The sequence below is a fragment of the Magallana gigas genome, chromosome 4 (assembly GCF_963853765.1).
Source record: "Magallana gigas chromosome 4, xbMagGiga1.1, whole genome shotgun sequence".
In the NCBI taxonomy this organism is placed as follows: Eukaryota; Metazoa; Mollusca; class Bivalvia; order Ostreida; family Ostreidae; genus Magallana; species Magallana gigas.
In genome coordinates, this window is record NC_088856.1 from 22608790 (window position 1) to 22620984 (window position 12195).

General features: G+C 36.0%; 1 protein-coding gene across 5 annotated transcripts; it reads left to right on the top strand.

Annotated features, from left to right (window-relative positions):
• The first annotated feature begins 194 nt into the window (after window positions 1-194).
• On the top strand, window positions 195-11172 carry LOC105330561 (protein NLRC3). 5 transcript variants are annotated; one of them, XM_011432318.4, is made up of 3 exons: window positions 195-1040; window positions 3182-3338; window positions 8650-11172. In XM_011432318.4, the coding sequence occupies exons 2-3, from the start codon at window positions 3233-3235 to the stop codon at window positions 10764-10766; spliced, it is 2223 nt and encodes a 740-aa protein (XP_011430620.3). In that variant the 5' UTR covers window positions 195-1040; window positions 3182-3232; the 3' UTR covers window positions 10767-11172. The 5 variants fall into 5 exon arrangements, with proteins under 5 accessions (XP_011430620.3, XP_011430622.3, XP_011430623.3 ...); XM_011432320.4 differs by lacking the exon at window positions 195-1040 and adding an exon at window positions 2818-2950; XM_011432321.4 differs by lacking the exons at window positions 195-1040; window positions 3182-3338 and adding an exon at window positions 6088-6247.
• The last annotated feature ends 1023 nt before the right edge of the window (window positions 11173-12195 follow it).

A 12195-nucleotide genomic window follows, 5' to 3' on the forward strand; every position in this document is an offset into this window, starting at 1 on the left:
GTTTATTTTTACATTGACCGCCTTAAACTAACACTCAATCTGTTCTGCGTATTCTATAATACGATAAGTTGGCAGAGTTTATAAATTACGTAAGAAAATAATCTCATCTATCAGGATTTCCCTCACTTTATAAAATCCTGTTCTGCTAGAAGAAAATTTAAAACGTGAGTTCAGTTTTGTCTTTGATTTGGAGACATCTCAGTATCGAAAGTCGATTTTAGCGCCAATAGTATCTGTGCATTTATGATATTCCTCCAGGTGCGTAGCTCTACCTGAGAGCAGAAGATCGATAGCATTGAGTATTTACATAACAAGCGCACGGAGACCGATATTGAGTTCAACGGTAGTGACCCTCTTCTGTGACATTAGGCGGTATAGGAAGCTCTATTAAGGTAGAGACTATGGATTACTCAATGTCGTACGTGTAATTCTAAACCTCCCGTGTGTTTTGTATATGTCTTGGCGGCGCGTGGTTTTTATGAAGTATGCAGACGTTTATAGAATTATCCGATGTGAAATGTAATAATTTATTCGAACAAACTTCCCTGCTATAGCCGCAACGAGATGGAATGATATTTGTTTGTTTTCGTGTTCTCGTGTGAATGTTTACTGACATCATTTTAAAACAGGTGCGCTGACCAGCCCGGCTTAAAAGTACAATAGATTTAATCACTTTACTCGTTCAAAAGAAGAAAAAAAGAGATATAATGGGGACTTCAATACACGCTGTAGATGACACACTGTGATAATTTTTCAACTCAAAGCAGATAGGCCTTGTTAAGTATTGACAACTGTGTAGATCGGATCGCTGCCCCGCTATGGAGGATCTCTCGTCAGCATTGAAATAATTGTGTTTCTGCTTTTTGTTGTTTTTCATCAGATATCGGAACCCAATTAACAAACGCAGGCGCCGATCGCCGAAATTAGTACAATCAACCTTCCGTTTTGGTCAGTACGAAGCAGTTTATATACAGTCAGTGTGGGGATCTTCCCTCGCGGTGAATATGCGCCTGTCACAAGGGATTTTTATTTCGAGACAGGTAACTGAACAGTTTTATTTGCATTCGCCTTTAACATGTCTATAATATACGGTTTGTGTTTATGTACACACTGTATGAAGTATGTATATTAAAGGTAAAAATCGGTTAGACACTTTCACTGCCGCTGAATAAGTGCGTTATATATACATGTACCTGTACCTGTTGAGGGACTTGCATGAGACGTTTGATGTTTGTAAATCTGCTTTTCCTTTTAAGACTAAAGGTAAACTGAATTCAAAATGTGTAGATTTTAAACACATGATTTAACATTTTTTCTTACAATATTTAAGGTGCGTTTCATTACTACCGGCTTTAACATTCATCTTCTGAACAGCAATGGAGAGAGTGTTGAGAGAGAGAGAGAGAGAGAGAGAGAGAGAGAGAGAGAGAGAGAGAGAGAGAGAGAGAGAGAGAGTTCAAAGTGGTTGAATATTTTCTTGGTTAATTCCCTACTTACACCCTACATATACTCTTCATATTTTAAGGACCAGAAACGTATTAATGTTTGTGAATATCAAAGAAAAAAATACTCGTGCACTTTGTTGTTTCAAGAAATTTAAAGTGCTTAAGATGTTTTGACAGCAGATTTTCAAGACCTTGTGTTTTATTTTGGAGATAGCAGTGTTTGTCTTCGTTCTTCGTTTTATTTATATTTCTTGTGGAATTTTAAAAATGCTAATCAAGCTAATTATATATGTAAAAAGCCTAGATTTGACTTCCCTTGTGTTTGAGAAATATATCTCGCGCGAAAAGTCAATCATTTACAGATTATAATCACACAAGGGCCATTGAATTAGGTTGTGTGGATTATTTGATTATAATGTGTATAGCAAAAATGGGGGCAAGGCAACAGATGCGATACATTGCGTGTAATAGCCAGCCTCCATAACATAAACTAGTAAATGAACTCATTGAGAAAGAGAGAGGTGGAGAAACCCTGGGCCCATTAGATATGAATTATACAAGTAACCTGCTCATGATCAGTTCCAACAGGCGCCTGTCTAAATGACCAGCGACTAGACTATCTAATCACGTAAATATTTCATGTGTGAAACAGATGGCACTGGGTTGAAAATCAATGGAGAGTTGCCCTTTGTTAAACAGGATGTTTATTATGAAAATTATTAAGATTTTAACTACCCGCTTTCATATAATTATACATGTACATCGTCATATAGTATACAAATATTTGTCAATATATATAAAGAAATCTCATTTCATTTCCGTCCATTGAATGTTATTATTTACTTGTATACACGTGAGGGAATGTTGTTGATACGGACATGTATACGTTTTGGGGTCCTCATTTATAGCTTTATACATGAATCATTTGAATTTAGTGAAGTCCATTAAATGCTCATTTTTTTCTTTTTTATTTTCCCGTCCTTGCGTAAGTTTTGGACTAAAGTAATTTGATTTTACTCCTTGCGTAATTTGTGGTTTTCTGTATACTGAAAAGATAGGAAGATGCAGTCGTTCCCTAGGCGTTTGTATATATTGATTAATCTCCCGGAGATTATATTTCATTAAGAATTGCGGTGATAAAAAAAAATATTTTAGTAAATTCAATCGTCATGAACTGAAATGACTTCAACTTTCATTTCACAGCAACGCCCATATCTCATGCACAGCACATTCAGAGCACAATCTATTTACCACCCACGAGCATTTGCACCTACTAAGATAAAATTCGTGGTCTTATTATTTTTTTTTTCTCTGCTGCAAAATAAAATCCGGTATGCTTTCTAAGGACGAATGAGATAGCGATTTTGGACGTCATGATCAGAGTTTAGGCTGTGAATGAAATCCTTGCTGAGTTATGCAGCATGGGCTATATACTCACGGGGCTTGCTCACTGTGAGCACGCTTTTTCAATTATCATTCCGTATCCATTGGTTTGGGAAACAGAGGTGTGTATTTTTGCAATACAATTACCATACTTCTGTCAGGCTTATGTAATAATAACGCCATGTTCGCACCGCGGGGGATATAAATATATATACCGGTACTACCTAATTAATTAGCGCTGGGTCAGAAAATCAATCCGGTTGGATAAACGTTGCTAGGATTATCTGCTGTTTGTATGAATTGCCAAGCTGTAAGGGTTGTGAATGGAGCAGTTTTCTTCTTTTTATTTACAGATGTGATTTATATCGTTGAAAAAAAAATCGTTCCATCATCACTGATCAACTATGGGAGGTAACTTGAGTTGTACTTCGACAAAACGAGGATTGAAAGACCCAGATCTTCAGCCATACGGGATCAAAGAAACTGAAGGGGACCTAGATATAAAGACAGGTAAGGCAGTGTCAAATGTTTGTCATTTTGGAGGATCTGACACCTTTTTGTGTAAACAAATGTACCTATATCTATAGAGAGATAACAAATTTGAACAAAATGTCACCGTCAGTATTGTTTCATCACGGTGGTTATGCTGCATGGAAGCAGGTGCGAGGAATGTGAGCTAAAAGATCCTTTTTGAAAGTACTTTCTTTGATGTCGGTTTAAATGACTGTTCATTGTCGAAAACTTAAACAGAGTATTGTACCACTGTAAAAAACTCTTCAAATGGTTCGGTGCGTAACTATCTTCTCAACGTTTTCATTGATAAAACTTTTCAAAACCAATGCAGGAATTGTTTGGAGTTGGAATGGAATTCTGACTTTGTTTGGCATTTTTTTTTGTTATGTTGGTGAGAGACGGACATCAATTTACAAGTTAGACGGGTGTTAATTGCTTCCATGACTAATACTTGAGTAAATCAATTAAAAATAGGCCTATTTCGTTAATAGGCCTTACACCAAAGTCATGCAGAGAAGTGAACGTTAGAAGCATAATTAGCACGAGATTCTATAATGATCGATTACAATTATGGATATCACCGGGAGATTTTAAAATCATTTTCTTGTTAATTGTTAATGATTTCTAAAGTCAACAATTTTGCTGTCTAATTAGCGCCTTTTGACAGTTCTTTTTAGTAAACCAATGGATATGAGCGATTTAAATCAAAATGAAAATGCAATCGATGTCCATGAAACCCCACTGTGACGTAAAGTACTAAATTGTACGTCACCATGGTTCCTTCCTTCACTACTATGGGGATTGTATTTCCTCTTTGAAGAATATCGTCAGATCTAAATTTATTTTTCACACGAAGTAATTTCAGCTTGTGTGAGATTAATCAATGTTTTTTTTAGGATAGCGACAAGCAATGGGTGATTTATTTATTATAGTACCAAGTAACCACGTGATGTATTGAATCGATGATTTTTTTCTCCTTCTTTAGACAGAAAGCTGCTCAAAATGGTTAAATGAGTTAGTGCCTTAGTAAGAACATTTTTGTTAAATTTTAAATTAAACAAAAGATAATGTGTCTACGACTTTATACAAAATGCCGCGCGTTGTGGAAAACAAAACAATGCTTGTTTGTCTTAAAACAAGGAAGAAGTTGCTAAAAGTGCAGTCCGCACCTTGTTTTCTTTCTGTTAAAACAGTTTGAAGAGTGCAGTTTTATCCTTCCCTGATTTCCGGATTGTCTCAAACTAATACGTGGCTCTAGACTTGCATGGAAAATCCTTGTCTATAGCTAGAGTCATCGACAAAATTGATCGCAAGTGGAAAGCTATGTCGATCGTCAAAAATAGCTTTCTACATTGGTTCAAGTTTCTGTTCTCTAAAAAAACGATCTTCTTCCACAAATGGTAGTTGCATGATTGTGTATTGAAACCTATTTGCGATAAACTGTGGAATCATTTCATTTCGTATAGGGGTCAATAATGATATAATCATATATACGAGAAGTTTATCACGAAATTAATGGTATTGATACGGGTCACATTAACCATAACATGTACTATAAAACAAAATAGACGGGATTTTTATTAAATATTTTTAAAAGCATCAAGATGTCAATGGTGCTGTGAAAATGTGTAAGTGATAGGTTTCCAAAATAATCAACGAAAAATTAGCAAATTCAAACAATGGTGGCTCCAGAAGAAATGAACTTGCGCAAAAAAAAAATAATAGCGTACTTATTGTCTATTATAAATATTTTTTTGCACATAAAATAATTTAAAGCGATTTGTATAAGTTTTCTCCCTTCCATTAATAGGTTCATATGATACATGTAGATGTTTCCTTGAATATTTTGAGAGCCATGTGCCTGAGATTTGTTAGCACTTCTACATTCTACACAGCCTCATTACCGTACATTATTGTTCCTGAAACGCGCACCTGTTTACTTGAAAACATGCAAACATGTTTTGTTGATATACTTCTTTGTAGATCTTGTTCTCTTTTATCAAACAGCATAAGTAAAACATCAGGGCCCTTGATAAAGTTTTTGATCTTTGCATGTTAATACATGTACATGATGGAAAATATTAACATCGTATGAAAAAAAGATTCTTGATAGTTGTGAACAAGAAGACGATTTCGTGTTAAATATTATCATATTGATGTTCTTTATAATGAGATTAACGGATAACTGAAATCTATACATGCTTTGTGGTGCATTCCTGCGTTGTAAATCGGGCGACTTGAAGTCTAGAAAACCTCGATGAATAGCAGGTCTTCGCTGCATTTTTTGTTTTGTTTTATCAATTAAGAATAGATATTCTTTGACCTGTTAGAAAATATCATCTGCACTTTTCATGTTAGACTAAGTCATTAATTATAGTGATATAAGTACAGGGTTTTTATCAGTAAACTGACTTTGCTAGTAGACATAATCTCATAAAATCATATAACATTTGGTCTTGTGTAGTATTTATTATGAAGATATTTTTTCTTAATATTTAATAATGATGTACATGAGTTTTTTAAAAAATCAAAAAATAATAAGTACTTCTCAATGATATTGGTATTTATTTAATATACATAAGCATGACTTACATTTAATATACTCTTCAGTTTTACTACAATTAGTATCTAGAAAAAGAGGACATCCCCCTAATACCGCACGGAAATAGACTTGAGTGAGAACTCTAAGTCCTTCTTTTGCACTTTCCGTGTTAGGCACGAGAATACTATTTTAGTTCACACAATCTCGGCATGTATCTGATGTAACATCATAAAATCACAATGGCCGATACGCATCGACTCGATCGGAGATTCTGTTGGATGTTAATCTTCTGAAAGTTTGAGAATGTTTAATCTGGTTCCTCGAATTCTGCGACGCGGCTTGTCACGTGATGACCTGTCGTCTGGTATGTCAACTCTCATATATTAGATTCATTCATAAATTTTCATGTACTTATTGACAATGTGCTGATTAAAGATAGAGCGACTGCGCTTTTTGATTCTTCAAATAATCTCATAGAACGTTTAAACAAAGTAATGATGTTTAGGATTTCATCAGATTGTCTAACAGTAAAAGCTTTGAAATGAGTACATTTTGATTGTATTGTTTTATAGAGTAAAGCTGATATAATAAGTGATGCTCATAGACATTAAACCGAAATAAAAAAAAAAATAGCCAGGATTTCCCAAAATCTAAGTATTCTATCATCAACTTGCTAAAATCTTCCGGTTATAATTTTAAAACGTACAAACATATGTATATATATATGTTTGTATAAAAACCATTGCTAACGATCCTCATACGATTCCGAAAATTTCGGATATCATAGATGTAGATTAAAAAAAAACCATGTTCTATATATATTTACAATTGTCTAGATTTATTGGCAGAAATAAAAATCATATATACAAGCTACTATGGTAAATTTGGGCTTAATAATTAATTACGCGAATTTAACGATCTGATTTACTAGTAGTTAACAATACCCCCGACATTCAACCCAACCAATATGTTTTTTAACCAGGCCCGGTACAAAATATCCATATCACATTGTCAGCAAAAGGTTTAGATTTTCCCTGGTTTAGTCCAAATCAATATTGCTTGTAACGGCTGCTGTCTATGTGGACTGTATCGATCTTCTTTCACAGAAGAGTCTAATGCACATGTATGTCTAGCATCGGGATTGTGAAGGGAATTATTTTAATACACTTAGCGATGTTATGGTAAGTGGGTACCTCTGATGTTATTTTAAATGTAAATATAAAATGCAAACATGAGAGAGATAGAGAGCAAAAGAGGTAGAATTATTTCCAATTTTCGACTTCCTTGATTTACTATATACATACACAATCATGTAGTAGTAACATCTAAATAAATGTACATTTCGATGCAATTTCCTGGGATTCTGCAATAATTAGTAAAACTTTTTTTTTATAATACGTACACGTACTTCAATATGCAAATTACTCCTTTACAGATGCTGGCGCGAACAAAAACATGTTTTTCAAAATCATCATTACATTTTTCCAAAGGGGGGGGGGGGGGTTGAAGTTGATAACGTAAAATGTTAAACTCGAATATAGAGAACAAAATGATTTCAATTGATCTCAAATTTCATTAAACACCTCGTATAACATGGCGATCTGTCGTCACCGCCTAAAACTTCCCGGATCAAATGAGATTTTTACATCTGAAGTTAACCAACAACACGTGTTAGTTATTGTGTATAGCTACAACTGTCTACATTCCCGCCATTTTACTGATGTAACGTCTGCTAAGGAACAATTATATCAAAAGACAGATAAATGCATGTCATTAATGTAGAGAAATCCGCGAAAATTGACCGAAAAGTCACGTGCGAATGATTTTACACGACTTTTGTTTTAGGGGTTTTGGAATACCTCCCGCCAATATTTCACTGTCTTCTGATATTTACCAGCGATGACATAGATTGTTTTTTGTTGTGTTTTTTTTTTGCCTCGCTTTGCAGAATTTTCTTTTACTGTCTCGAGGCCGTATTACGTATTGTGAGATCGATTTTGTTAGAAGCGCTGCCAGAAAGTTGCAAGCTTGTCGATGGATAGGAAGGTTTTTATAAGATTCTCTCTTCCTCCCTAGCCAGTTATTGGTTCTTTTATACAGCACTAGACGGGCTAACACTGTTATTTCTTCCAATGTGCTTTATTTAGTGATTTTCTTTTGATGGTGTTACTTTAGAACTTGAAAATTCAATTTTTATGCACGGAGGACAAAAGAAGTGAATTATTTAGCATACATTGATTGATACGGTAATATGGTGCTGTGAAAGATGGCTTAAACTTTGTGATTTGCTGGAACCTTTATATCTTGGACTTAGTAGTGGTCATCGTGTACAATGAGTGGCTGTTTTGTGTTCGTGAATCGGTCACTCTTTGGGGGATCTAATTATAATTGTCGGCGACATGAGCAAGAGGCCTGGGCAGGTCAATGGGATTTTCCCGAATCAGGTTCTATAAAGCTGTTTCAGATTATGATAATATGATAATAATGTTTGCCTTTCTTTGAATCAAGAACACTAGAATTTGATTTTTCTGCCATTTTGTTAAATTGTTGATGTCACCCATGCTTTACTAGTGCACAATACTTGATCTTAACGCAGGCCAAACGATAGTTATTATGCTGCAGAATTGGTATTGATTTTTGCGTAGTGATGTAATATGCATCTCTGCATTTTAGACATTAATGAATATATAATAGGCCTGGCACGCGATGATTGCTTTTAATAATCACACCTCATATTGATAGTTTTTTTGCTTGTTCTTTTGATAGCTAACTGCGATGAAGAGGCATCGAGCTGGAAATTTTGGCAAAAAATTCACTTACGCCGGGGCGATCAGAAACAAAAAGAGCTTGAAAGACTAAGATCAGACCTAGAAAACGGCAACATCCCTATTGCGGACGTATCTGAGATCGAAACCGAGACTGGGAAGGCACAGAGAAGCCACAGTTTGAGACCGCCACCGAAACCACCAAGGATGTTTCTGTTCCGTTCGTCGTCTATCAGCACACCGCGGAACTCCGCTGTTATAAATCCAGGATCGGACCGGAACTCCTTTATAATGTCACAAGCATACCAGAACTCTCGATCACGTGACAACACAAATATTCCGACTGCTCACGTTGCTCCCGTTCGTAAGGAAGTTCCGCCGGAGACCACAGACAATAATAACGATATTTTAGAGAAAAAGGAGAAAATTATTCAAAATACAGATGAAGTCAAGCCGATAATTGCGAGACCCGTGAGGGGAGAGCAACCCAATCGCATCAAAATAGTCACCCCAGACCTTACGCCGCGGAGGAATTTCAGCCGCCAAAGACGCTCTTCGGAAATAGTTCCACAGGAAGAGAGACATAAGCTGATAATCCAAAGTTCTTTAGAACTATTATGCCAAAAGTTCGACCCGTTTACAATTATGAATGATCTGAAAGAGAAAAATGTGGTTAGTGAGGAAGACGTTCAGGCATTCCAAGAGCATCCGGATCGCCGACTTGTATGTGAAAGTATTCTTCATAATCTGCTAGAGGGACCATATTCAAAGTTTTTCATTTTCTGTGATATCCTTAGACACAATAACGACTACAACTGTCTTGCTTTAATCATGGACGTCATGAAGGATACATATGACGTCGTTTACAATATTCCCGCCATAGCTAGCGAAGAAATTCCCGTTATGGAGGAAGAAAAGGCGGTCACATTTGAAATAGGATATTTCAACGCAGAAACAGGCGTTATGAAACCGGTCGTGGAACTCGAAAAAACGAGGGACTCCAGCAAGCGCTTCTCAAGGGATTCTCTTTTCTTCAAAAGAGCGTCACGTTTGTCGTACATGTCGGTCTCGAGCGACGGGGGTCGAAGTAGCGACGACTCCGTTCTGATAAATCACGGAACCCCGGTGATAAACATTTGCATTTCCGGACATTCCCTTCACGAAGATCGCGCCAAAGCTCTGTCTAAAGTTGTGAGTAAGTACAACTGTATCCTTGAGCTGAGGATTGGGAAAACCCAGTTAAGTGGACGCGACGTTGGCCATCTGTCCCAGGCTATCCAAGCCAGTGCGTGTCTGGCTGTTTTGGACCTTAGGCTTAACTCCATTGGTAACGAAGGCGCGCGGCTTTTAGCAGTCTCTTTGGCCAAGAATTCACACATCCGACAGTTAAACATTTCTTCGACTGGAATTGACCACGAAGGATGCAAGAATCTATCAGACGCCCTTAAACTGAACAACACCATCACTGAGATCGATATGAGTTTTCTTGAGATAGGAGACAGCGGATGTATCTGTCTTGGAAACATGTTGAAACAGAATAAAAGCATCAGTAAATTGCGCTTGCGAAGTTCGGGTATTTCCTGGATCGGTTGTGGTATTTTGTTCGAGGGTGTACAACAGAGCAGATCATTGACTGTTTTGGACTTGAGTAGGAATTTCATTGGTGATAACGGGATGGAAATGATGTGTCGACATCTGAATGAAAAATGCTCGCTTGTTGAGTTAAACTTGGAAAACTGTGGAATAACGTCTTCGGGGTGTGCAATGTTGTCGGACGTTGTTTTATCCAACAAGACTCTGACAAATTTAGACTTGAGTGTGAATTTTATTGCCGACGCGGGAGTTACGAAGTTGTCTGCTGCACTCGAGCGTAATAAGAGCATTAAAACTCTTGGTTTGAACATGTGTGGAATCACTAATGATGGATTCTCAAAAATGCTTGATGTGTTAGAATGTAATCCAACAATGACACTCCTAAAGCTTTGCTATAACCGACTGGGCAAAGAACACTCAAATCCTACCGCCACATCCGATGACTTGAAATACAGAGTACGGATTGTGACGTCATCAAATCCAAAACTCAAGATCCTCCTCTGGGGCAACTCGTTCGATGACTAAACTTGAAGTTGAATCTTCATACACAGATGGTATATTTCAACTCTGTCAACACAATATCATTAATTTTCATTTGAAAATGCATGCCATGTAGGAAAACTAAAATTTGCGTGTATTTATGGTTTGTGCCAAACTCAGTTGCTGTTTCATTTGGCAAAAGATTGTAATAAAAGTTCACGGAACTGAAGATGCATTCTTATTAATGAATAGTGTTCATATTCATAAATATTTCAATGAAGTCATTTAAAAGGTTCCAGTAAATTGTGATCGACCAATTATGGACCAGTGTCGCTGTATCAGAACAGTCTAGTTGCAGATAATTTATCATGTGAGCTTCTTAATTACTTGTTACTTTATATTGCTGATATGTTGTTATTTCGTCGTAAATAAAATAACGTGAAGTTAACAATGTGTTTTTTGTGTTCTGTAATATTTGGCCCCAAAGAAAAAAAAATCTTATTTTTGCGACATAGAGTGGTTATAATTGAATAGCGACGATGAATACATATCTTGTTTCCAAAAATATATCAGAAAGGGCTGCACGACTTATGATGTCCAAATTGAATTTTTGAATCTTAAGATTATGATTAACATAAAACCTAGCGCTAAGTTTGAATAAAAAATATTTGCACTGTCGTAATGTTTTTAAATCGATGTAACAAATATTGGTATGTGAATCGTATTACAGATTGATGCATGTAATTAAATGTTAATTTTTGTGAATTATGGGTTATAAAATGATTGCACTCCTTATTGTATCCTGATCCCAAGTCAAGTTCTATTGACTCACCCAGACATAATGATACATTTTGCTGATTAAAAATACCCTTTTAACGAGGAGCTAACATTTAAGAAATGTAGGCAAGTTATCTGTTACAATGCGTACTTCCTCTTGTTTTCAAAAATTCATTTGTGTTTTATGCAAGTCTTCATTTGAACCCCCATAATATTCATTTTTCACAAGAGAGTTTAATGTGATAATTTCTCATTCAAAATTTGACCAGGGATATACTATCCTTACATCTAGAGAGAATATTTTCTAATGAAAAAATTGTGTCGAGTCAAGTTAATTGTAATTTTATCTATCGCTATAGTTGTCAATCATGCTTTAATGGGAAGTTTTTCCATCCACCCACTTTGGAAAACTGCTAAGTGCCAAATTAAGTAGGAACGGTAACCCACGGCGTCCTTTTAAGTTTTAAGTGGACAGAAGTTATTACCCATGATTCTCATCGAGTGCGGAATTTCGAGAAAACATGAATAGATCAAACAGCACACACATTGTACAGGTGTACATTCATAAAGAAGGGATTGTATGACTTTTTGAGATACAATACGTTGTCACTAAATCCATACATTAATTCGACAGCACTTAGATTTAATATTATATATATTGTGGATTGTGCTAGGACAACATATATTCTTGAAACCC

What these genes read in the sequence shown, in the direction of transcription:
- LOC105330561 (XM_011432317.4), top strand. Translation starts at nt 8,216, where the DNA reads ATGAGTGGCTGTTTTGTGTTCGTGAATCGGTCACTCTTTGGGGGATCT. An exon ending in ATGGGATTTTCCCGAATCAG is followed by an intron (nt 8,328 to 8,649) that starts GTTCTATAAAGC and finishes TTCTTTTGATAG; the next exon opens with CTAACTGCGATGAAGAGGCA.